The sequence below is a fragment of the Geospiza fortis genome, unplaced genomic scaffold (assembly GCF_000277835.1).
Source record: "Geospiza fortis unplaced genomic scaffold, GeoFor_1.0 scaffold130, whole genome shotgun sequence".
NCBI classification, from domain to species: Eukaryota; Metazoa; Chordata; class Aves; order Passeriformes; family Thraupidae; genus Geospiza; species Geospiza fortis.
This window is the reverse complement of record NW_005054300.1, coordinates 11586545-11596716: the sequence shown is the minus strand read 5'-3', so window position 1 is coordinate 11596716 and position 10172 is coordinate 11586545. Positions and strand designations below refer to the sequence as shown.

The 10172-nt window shown below is 43.3% G+C and overlaps 1 protein-coding gene across 2 annotated transcripts in view; it reads left to right on the top strand.

Moving 5' to 3' along the window:
• Nucleotides 1–9522, top strand: part of NOLC1 (nucleolar and coiled-body phosphoprotein 1) — a 10528-nt gene extending 1006 nt beyond the window's left edge. Inside the window, exons 3-13 of one of the 2 annotated variants that reach the window (XM_014310406.2) lie at nucleotides 326–441; nucleotides 1204–1345; nucleotides 1869–1972; nucleotides 2617–2767; nucleotides 3292–3432; nucleotides 3828–3917; nucleotides 5195–5341; nucleotides 5567–6127; nucleotides 6823–6935; nucleotides 7314–7394; nucleotides 7641–9522. In XM_014310406.2, coding sequence (XP_014165881.2) covers nucleotides 373–441; nucleotides 1204–1345; nucleotides 1869–1972; nucleotides 2617–2767; nucleotides 3292–3432; nucleotides 3828–3917; nucleotides 5195–5341; nucleotides 5567–6127; nucleotides 6823–6935; nucleotides 7314–7394; nucleotides 7641–7799 — 1758 coding nt within the window. In that variant the 5' untranslated portion in view covers nucleotides 326–372 and the 3' untranslated portion in view covers nucleotides 7800–9522. The remainder of the gene's footprint in view (nucleotides 1–325; nucleotides 442–1203; nucleotides 1346–1868; nucleotides 1973–2616; nucleotides 2768–3291; nucleotides 3433–3827; nucleotides 3918–5194; nucleotides 5342–5566; nucleotides 6128–6822; nucleotides 6936–7313; nucleotides 7395–7640) is intronic. The other variant, XM_031063376.1, reaches the window with a different exon arrangement.
• The last annotated feature ends 650 nt before the right edge of the window (nucleotides 9523–10172 follow it).

Below are 10172 nucleotides of genomic sequence, written 5' to 3'. Positions count from 1 at the left end.
AAGCTGAGATGTGTGCAGACCCAGCTAATATTATCTCAGTTTGAGGGGTGCACTTTCTTTGTGGGCTGTCAATTTTGGTGATAGAAATCTGCACTTAAATTTGTGTCTGACAAAGATAAAGTCTAGAATGGTTTTATCTTTTTGCTTACCCATTTTGGAGCAGTCTGCCACACACTGCTCGAGAAACAAAGTCAGTGTTATGAACTTCAGTATGGTTTAATGACCTTAATATATCTTTTAGCCCTAATACCCACTAGTGCAGGATATAGGTACATGAAAATTGTCAATTAACTTGTCATCAATATATGCTGTCCCTTATTTACAGCTAAAGCATCAGCTGTGCCCAAAGCAAAAGCAGCTCCTGCGGCCAAGATGGCAGAGAGCAGCAGTGAGGACTCCAGTGATGATTCAGACTCGGAGGAGGAGAAGAAGCCAGCAAAGGTTGGCTTTTCTTTCTAGTGATGAATAATAGCAAATTTAACCAACAGAATTGCATGGGATATTGCGCTCACTAGTCCTGAACTATGAAGTGCCCATGCTGCTGCAGATACAATGCAAAAGGACATTTCTGTAGTGCAATTTGAACTGGTCCCAGGAAAAAGTAATTTTTTGTCCTGCACCTGCTTTGTTTCGTATCTAGGTCTGGTCCTTGTTTTTATCCTAAGACTGCCAGGGCTTACTTCCTTTGCAAAGAAAGATTCAGGTCTATAAGTTTGATCTTTATGTATATATGTGTGTGTGTTTATATAAAAAGAGAATCTTCTCTTTGCTTTTTCTTGCTGCAGTCATGGTCCTGAAGTGGAGGCAAGGAAGAATGATGTCAGGGAAGGAAGAGTGATAATATTGTACACTAGAGGAGACCAGCTAGAGTTGCCCAGTCAGTATTTTCAGTATTCAAGCTAGTGTGATCTGTAGAGGGAAGAGAACAGTGCCAGCCTCAGAGCTGCCCCATTTTGAGGAGGCAAAACTGAAGACTGATGTGCAAAGGCGGCTTCCATTGCATTTCTGGGAGGTTTTCTAGAGCAAAGCTGTTATCCCAGGATTTTCCGACCCTGACCACTAAGCAGAGTGGTGTTTTCAAATCGAAATGGTAACTTCTGTGAAAGACAGCTGTTTCTACACTCTGTGTATGTGTCCAACTTAGTAGCCTGGTTTTCTTTTCATGACTTTGAGGATTAATCAGTTTTTCCTACTGTTGTTTAGAAAGGTGCAAAACCTGTTGTGAAGCCAGCTGGAGCCAAAATCCAGCCTCAGAAGAAAGCAGAGAGTTCCAGTTCTGACTCAAGCAGCTCGGATGAAGAAGCACCAAAGAAGCAACCACCAAAACCAGCAACACCTAAATCAGGTACCTGTTACTGTGTATCATGAGTGAAGTGCAAAATCAAAAAAGCAGGGAAGGGGTGCTCGGGGCTGTACCTACATGCAAAGATGTAGTTATTAACACAGCAGTCTGAAAATCTGCTTTCACTGCCATTCCACTGCCATTCCACTTCAGTCTGGTCTGTTCTGACATAGAGGTGTAGAACTGAATGCAAATAAAGCATCTGGTCCTGAGCACCACATTGTTTGAATAACTGTTTATGTTTTGCATTTGCCATTGTCTTCCCCTCAAAAAGCAGGGAAGATCTTTACTAAGCCTTTAGTTTTGGAACTTCCCATGAGCTAGAAGACACAGTTTCCAGAAAACTTTCTCTAAGGTTGTAGTAGGAGAAACCAACAGTTTTGCAGTACTACTGCAAAAGCAATACTACTTAATCTGCTCCGTAGGCTTCTGTGGTTCTTTTTTCTCTGAGATACTCACTGCTCAATGTAATTACCCTCATCTACATAGCATGTTTTGCAATGTGCCTTTTTACTTCTCTCAAAAGGAAGTAAAGCTGCCCAGGCAGCCACCAAGGTTGTCAATGGAAAAGCAGAAAGCAGTAGCAGCAGCAGTGAAGATTCTGATGAGGAAAAGGCTGCACCAAAAAAGGTAAATTAGACTATGCAAAACTTCATGAACAGTGTAGAAGTCTAGTAACACTGGGTATTATCTTGCAGGCACAGACTACACAGATGCTGTGCTCAATAGAACTCTTACACCTGCTTCTCCTTCATGTGCTGGGATTATGTGTTCTAGCATCTCTCCATGTACTGCTTTCTTCCTTAATACGTCCTTACTACTTTCTCTGCTCCTTCCTTTAGAGGAGAACATCTTGTTGTGTCATAACCGTATTGTATCTCCATTATATAAAGTTGCTTTGGCCTGACTCTTTTGTGTTTAGACGTTACTTTGAGTTTTCCACTAGCGAGTGTTTAAAAATGTTTCCTGCAACACAAAAATAATCATAGTTGTTTTTAATCATGTGGCAGTTGGTAAATTTCAGTCAGTCCTCTGCCCTTTTGTCCAGAGGAGCTCATCATTAGGGGTTCGTGGAGCAGAAAATAATAGCAGAGGAGCTAGAAAGATAATGATACTCATATGTTTCTTAAAATTTGCATTTGAGAATCTCTGTTAATCTTCTTCCCTTTGTCTTGAGAACTTGTTCTTAAGTGAGGCATGGAATTAAACAAGATCCAGTTGTCCCCACAAGATTTCTGAAATTTCCTTTTTTAATGTATATTTGTTTTGATAAGGCTGTTCCCAAGAAATCACCTCTGCCAAAACCTGCAGCCACTCAAGCATGTCCGGGGAAAACCAAACGTGCCAAGGAAAGTTCCAGCAGTGAGGACTCATCTGACAGCTCAGATGATGAAAAGCCACCTGCAAAACAAAAGCCAAAATCTGGTGCGTAAAAATTACTAAATAGGGTTTTTTGGTGAAATATCCAGGGCCATTCAGTTGCAGTCCAGCTGATGGGCTAAATGGGCCTCTGATCAGTGTGGTATAATGCCTTTAGGCTTCCAGAAGAGAGCTGGTCTGAGTAGAGGGTCAATCATCTAAGGTCAGTCTGACTCTCTAACCGGAGGATTTGAGAAGGCAATAAATGAAAACAATGAAAAATTGACATATCTGATTTTTTTCTGTAAAAGTTTGCTGACAAGCTCCCGTTCTTCTAAAAGTGCAGAGAAAACTTCTGCGGACATGGTTGGGTGAACTGAACCCCAAGAGGAGAGTTAAGCTCAGTAGAAACAAGGAGGTAGCAGTGGGGTGGGTATAATCTTTCAATTTAGAAGCTAGTGTTGGATTGTAGCTACAGAAGGGGAATAAATGGAAGTGAATAGCAGAAGTGCTTTATTCTTACTACAGCAAACACCTTGTGCTGCTCACATTATCATGCAGGCATCTGAATACTGTGTTTCTCTTCATAGGTCCATACAGTGCTGTACCACCTCCTCAAGGAACACAGGCAAAGAAGGGCCTTGCTAAAGCTCCTGCAAAAAAGGCTGAGAGCAGTGACTCTTCAGACAGTAGTGATGAGGCAGAGCAGGTGCCCTCAAAGGCAGAAGCAGGTATGTTGTGAGAAGGAGAGGGTGCAGGGGAGGTACTACATTGTGCCAACAAGGTTTTTGCAAGGTCTTGGCTTCCTTGAAAAAGCCATTTGTCTTTGCTCTGTGTTGCTATTTGCTCTTCTGGAAGCTTCTGGCTAATTTGAAGGCATTCTGACCAACACTGTGTACAACTTGTGGATCTGAACTGTGGTCAGGTTGCATTTGCACATGCTGATTTGAAAAGTCATTGGGATCTAGTTTAGTGGGAATAAGCCAAGTTCTTGTATGGCTTCCAGTAGGCTGGCTGAGTGGCTGGTGTACTGAGAATGGAGCTTTCTCACTCCTGCTGAGGTTTGGATCTTGGGACAAAGGTTTGTTGTGGATATGGCCTATTAATTTTAAACTTGGTTTTGCAGGCAAAGCAGTAGTAGCTAAAACAACCCCTGCCCCCCAGAAGAAAGCTGTGACTACCAAGAAGGCTGAATCCAGTTCTGACAGTGACTCAGGTAATTCAAGAAATCAAGTTCTTATTCTTTTGTGTTAATGTTTTTACTGGCCAAGTTGCTCCATAGTGGTGTATCTAAGAGCCTTAGTGTATGAGCTTAAAAGCTTCAGAGTCTCCATGAATAGCAAGATATGAAATTGAAAACCAGCAGCCTGCTATTTAAGGGGGAGTGTGACCATGAGACAAGACCATTGGCAAGTGTAGAAAAGTCCATATTGCTGGATGGAAAGGGCAGGGAATTGTGAATCAGGTTTCTTACAGACATTTAATGGTTAAACTGTTCTTGAACATCTGTCTTGAGATTTTTGGTTGTTATTCCATTGTGTTTGGAGAAGTATCTGAAATGAAAATGTAATCACTATATGAAGTTCAAACTAGACTTAGAAGATGCCTCCCTTCTTCTGATGTGACCCTAGAAATGGCAGCAGTACTTTGTCTCTTGTGTCAGCCAGGTTTGAGGTTTGGTATTTCCCATGTAAGTTCCCTATGTGCTACAATTTCCCTCTGAGTTCAGGATGCTCCTGTGGCATATCTCAGCATGTCTGGTGGCATGGCAGAGACTGGGTAGCAGCTGCCAGTCTGTCTGCAGACAGCTGGCCCTAGCAATAGGTTGTGTGACACTCCAGTGAGTGTCAGCTGTTCTGTGGTTCCTGGTTTTGTTACCTAGTTGTCAAGTTTTTGATTGCTGTTGCTAAAGTGTTCAGCAATACTGGAATAGATCAGGTTTAATATTCCAGATCCATGTAGCACAAACAAAGGTGTATTTGTACTCAAGAGTCTCCATTTTCAAACTGCTTCTATCTCATCTGGTAGAAGAATTAGCTAAAATGAGATACTGTGCTGTTGTTGCCTCACTTTGTATGCTTTGTCAACTTTACCTCTTAATTTTTTTATATGGTTTTTCTGACTGTTACCACATAGATTATTTTTTCAATGTTTTTTCTCCCCAAGTTTAACGATACTGGTACTTTCTCTAAAGTTCTTTATTCAGTACCTCTTCTCCTATATTATTCTCCAAATATTTACTTCCTTGTGCATGCATTAGTGAACAACTTAAACTGTTTCCACTTTCTCCCAACAAAGAAGATGCGTGAAAAATGAATGCTGTTCCTTGACTGTTCAAGTGTTCATCAGATGCTCGCCAGTTACCTAGTGGCTCAGCCTTGAGCCACAGGCCATTTTGCTTTTCACTCACCCATAAATTACATACATGTTACCACTAAAGTAACTTACACATGAAGCCTATTAACTTGAAGAACTCTTTTTTTGTTTTTTTAGATTCTAGCTCTGAAGATGATAAAAAAAAGATAGGGAATAAGCTCCCTGCTAAGCAACCTGTGATAAAGAATACTTCCAAACCAGCAAAAATAGTTGTCAAGCCTGGACAAGCAAAAAAAGACTCCAGTTCTTCCTCAGACAGCTCAGGTATTGGGGTGGGAGAGAAGAAGAATTTCCACCTGCATGTTGTTCTTGTTCAGACCTTTCTGTTTCTGGGCAGGGTCTGAGGGTGCAGTTGGACAGGAATACCTATTGCAATGTTGTTTCAAGCAGATGATGAGGTGTACTGTGTATCAACTCTGAATCTGAATGCTAGCCTTGTGTTAAAGGAATGAGACTTAGCCTTGATTGCTCTTTTTCTTTCCATTCTAGATTCTGATAGTTCTGACAAGAAGGCAGCTCCTGTGAAGCCCACAACTAAAGCAGCAACCCCTGCAGCAAAGAAGTCTCCAGCTGCCACAAAGAAAGCACAAAGTAGCTCTGATTCAGATAGCAGCTCCAGCAGTTCTGAGGATGAGAAGAAGAAGAAAGGCCCTCCAGCTAAACCAGCTGGCAAAGTGGCTAAGCCACTGTCCAAACCTTCTACTCCAGCTCCCAAAGCAGCCACGTCTGACTCTGATAGCTCAAGCAGTGAAGAAGAAAAGCCAGCAGGGAAGCCAGCCACCAAATCTACAGGGGCAGCAAAAGCAGCTGTGGGGAAGAAGGCAGCTGCTTCTAGTAGTAGCAGCAGCTCATCAGACAGTTCCAGTGAAAAGGATGAGAAGCCCAAAAAGGCAGTGAAGGGGCTGCAGAATGGTTCTAAAGCCCCTGCCTCCACAGAGAAAGCAAAAGCATCTGCAGTAGCTGCAAACAACGTGAAGTCTAAGCCAGCTGGTGGCAGCAGTAGTAGCAGTGAAAGCAGCTCTGAAGAAGAGACTGGAAAAGTCAACAGAGGTATTACCAGCACTGTGGGAAGTGGGTCTGTCAGGCAGTGTTACTGAGCTAAGCATGAATGGAAGACTTTATGAAACAATACTCATTCTAATCTCTGTGTGTTTGTGCCATTTGGTGCAGTAGTAAGAAGGAAGGGCTGGTTTTGAATTTGGTGGGATCTTTTTTGTCTGCATTGCATGGCTGCTGACAGTGAAATTTGTGGTAATGTGAAGTACATGTCTGTGTAGTTGTTGCCAGTTGCCATCTGTGCATGCACAAGATTTAGTGACAGCAAAGCAGACTGCTGGAGGACCTTGTCTGTGTGCAGTGGGACTCCACAGTTGATGGCCTGGTGCACACTCTCAATCTTTAACCCTCCAGAAGGAAAACAACTAGTGATGCACTAGTGATGTGTGCAAATGCATGTGGTATGAATCCAAAATCTGGCAAATTTTGGCTAACAGGACTCTCAAGTATGCAAAATCATTCATACAGGGCTACCCTATTGCATAAAATTTTACCGATTAGGATAGAATGGAGAGGTCCTTGCTGACTCAGAATTTGTTAGTGTCTGGTACAGCAGTCTGTTTTCTGGGTGAAGTAATGCAGACACCAGTTCTCACACCTGTGTCAACATTGGGTTTGCTTTCTGGGGAGCAGAAGCCATTACTTTTCCCAACGCTGCCTTTAAAATTCTGCTGCTGTACATCTGATAGGCACAGTCGGGAAGAAACAGAAGAGGGAAGATGTTCAGGAGCCAGAAACACCACACAGTAAAAAAGCAAAGATCAAAGCCAAAACACCACACACAGTTCCCAAAGTGAAACGGGTGAGTGAGGGTGGACTGTGGCAACTGGCTGAAGAGGCATCTCTGCCTTCTGAACAAGTAGGGGTTTTTCTGGGTGGTTGGGCCCACAGGATTATTTGTATTTTTGCTGTCTCCTTATGTACTCTAGCCTTGCCTGGAGAACCCTAGGGAGTGCACATAACATATTATTCTGGCAAAAGCTGATTTGATATACTTGCACAGGAGCACTCCTGAGCTGTCTGATCTGAAGCGGGAAAAGAATGATGAATCTGAGAAACACTTAAAGATTGAGGTGATGTGAATAGAGTTCTGTATGTGCAGGGCATGGAAGGAGGTTGTTACTAAAGGAACATTGTGTGTTTGTGTGTGATTACTGTTTCTCATTTTCTTTTTCAACAGCCATCCTCTCCATTCCGTCGCGTAAGGGAAGAAGAGATTGAGGTGGATGCCCGTGTGGCTGATAACTCATTTGAAGCAAAGGTAGGGCGAGGTGGTGCCAGAGTGGTAACAATTGGTCTCTGAAAGTACATGACTGCAGAGCAGCCTCGGTGTGCTTCTGGGGAGTGGTTTTGGTGAGACCTTCTTCCACCAGGAGGCGCATGGGAGAGCGGTATCAGCTCCTGTGCCAGTGTGCTGGGCTTGCTGGGTACGGGGAAGTGCAGAGCATTGCCCTCGCTCTCTTGGGTACTGACTTGAATTTCTTTTCCCCCCCTCCATCCCTCACAGAAAGGAGCAGCTGGCGACTGGGGTGAAAAAGCTAACAACATCCTGAAATACACTAAAGGCAAATCTTTCCGTCATGAGAAAACAAAGAAAAAGCGAGGCAGCTACCGTGGGGGCACTATATCGACCCAAGTCAATTCCGTCAAGTTTGAAAGTGACTGAGAATGTTGGAGTTCATAAACCATCTGCTCCCCAGAACACCTGGGATGGGCATATGGACATTATGGGTGTCAAGCCTGCCTGGAATGCTACCTCCCCATGGCCCTTGTGGGGCAAGCAGCTCCAGTGTAGGGATGTGGGAGAATGGTTAGATGTTTCCCTGTTTTATTTCTAATTTCTAGTCTCCTAATTTGAAACCATCCTTAAGCTGGTGTTATTGGTACCACTAGGGTGGCTGCCAAGACTTATATTTTCTACAGTCTTATTTTGAAAGGCTGACAGTGATTTTTACTTTTGGTTTCCTGCCCATCTAGTAGAAGAAAGAGGAATATTGTCCTGTATTTTAACCTCCCATTTATTTTCCAGCCAGTTTAACTCTCATACCTTTGAAAAGGCAAGTATTGTCACTTGCCTCTGACTAGTTACTGTAAAAATAACAACTGATTTGAGCGCTCTGGCTGTAATCCCCAACCCACTTGACATTTCAAGTTTACCCTTGTAGTGTGACAGAGTTCCTTTTCGCTTTTGTTTTGTGGTTTAACCTTGCAGTAAATACCTACTTTCCTCCTCCTTGCACTTCTGTGGAGGCCACTAACCAGAGTACTTGGAGAAGCAGTCTCTAAACATGGTTTGGTAGTTGAGTAACAGTATTGATTGCAGTTGCAAGGTGGGGGCTATTGTCAGAAAGATCAAGGTCTACAGTACTGCTGTGGCACTCCTAATAACGCTTCCATCAGTGTAGCTGGGGAGTGAAGCTGTACAGAAACTTGACTGCATAGGGGTTGTGAAGTTTCACTTGATGGGAAGGGAAAAGGACACTGAGGAGATGAAGACCTCTTAGCAAAAGACAGAGGTGGATAAGCAGTGTTACTGTTTCAGAGGCGCTGGTTGCAGTGGCATTACTCCTTGTCATGTCTGAACATAAAATGTGCCAGCTTGCATTTACTACCAGCAGTGTGAGCTGGAGCTTGTTAGGAGTCAAGGTGAATGTATCATTAATGCCTTAAATTTCTGAGTTCGATCACTTGGCCTTTGATCTGTTTTCCATCTGTTAAAGCCTTCATGAGAAGTAAAATGCCAGTTTCCCCCTAGCACTAGGGCAAACCCTGGTGCTGTGAGGTTTGAAGTACAAGCTACAAGTGTATGTTCAGTATGGGCAGCCACAAAGAAGTTGAGAAACTTGCAGCCTAAACTGAGATTTCATGAGCAATTGACGGTGTAATGGTCTACTCAGGGGTGGGCTTGCATTCACTCAGTTGTGTGACTGCTTCCTTACTTTGGTGCAGCTTGCATCTTGTAGAAAATATTCCTCCTCTGTTAGGTGGGTTAACTAGTTTGAGGAGCAGCGGGTTGAGCCCACAGCCAGTATGAGGTGAATAGTGGTAGTGCATGTTGGGGAAATGGAGTAGTGGGCTGTGAAATATGCTTACCCCACACGATGAAGCTGCCAGCCACTGAGAAGTAGTGCAGGGCCTGATTTCCATGTTTCCATTCCCTCCCCAAAGAGTGCCAATGAGAAGAGCCTTGTTACAGGAAGCTGTGTTTGTGTGCAAAGCAGTGTCACCTAATTGAGGGTTGGGATGAGACTTGATGAGCCACCCCCGTGTACATGAGTGGCAGCTTTTTCCAGTGAGCATTTTTCAGGACTTCCTCCCCCCCAGCTTGCACAATCACTGGGGCCTGGATTCAGGGCTGCAGTGCTGAGGGGTCCAGGAGACCATGGTTAGGATTTGAACATCATCTTTCTTGTCATTTGCCCCCTTTTTTCTGTTTATCTGGAACTTACATTTGAAATTGTTTAAAATACTTTTATGCTTTGAGGTTTTTAAAAAAGTATAAAATGTGAGAATTTAATGTGTCAGAAAATAAAGATTGCTGCCTTTGTAGTCTGAGTGGATCTGGTAGTTAAAGATATGGGATAGTGGGTGGGAAAAGGGAGGGTACCAGTGCTTGGGGGTAACAGCACTGTCTCTATATCTGTCTACAACTACTTTTTGTCATCTTACTTCAATGATTGTGGACATGTAACAGACCTTCAGAAGTAAAAGGTGGCCTGTGCAGCTGGCTGGTGAGTGACTGAGAAATTTGGGTAAGATGCTAGAAGCTTGTATCAAAAACTGAGGCTGCACAGGTCCGTTCCCATCAGAATATCTCATCAGGTCTTCTCAAATATTGGTGCCAAATCAGCTGTATGGTCGTTGGCCATATAAGCACCAGCATATAGAAAAAAGAAAGAATAGGCATAACTGAAAAACCCTGTATAGATCTAGTTAAAATAACTGAGTTGTGTCTCCTTAGATTTCTTCCTCTGTGTGTGCAAGGAAAAGAAACTTGTTGATAGGTAGGGCCTTGTGGAGATCTTGAGTGCTGTAATGC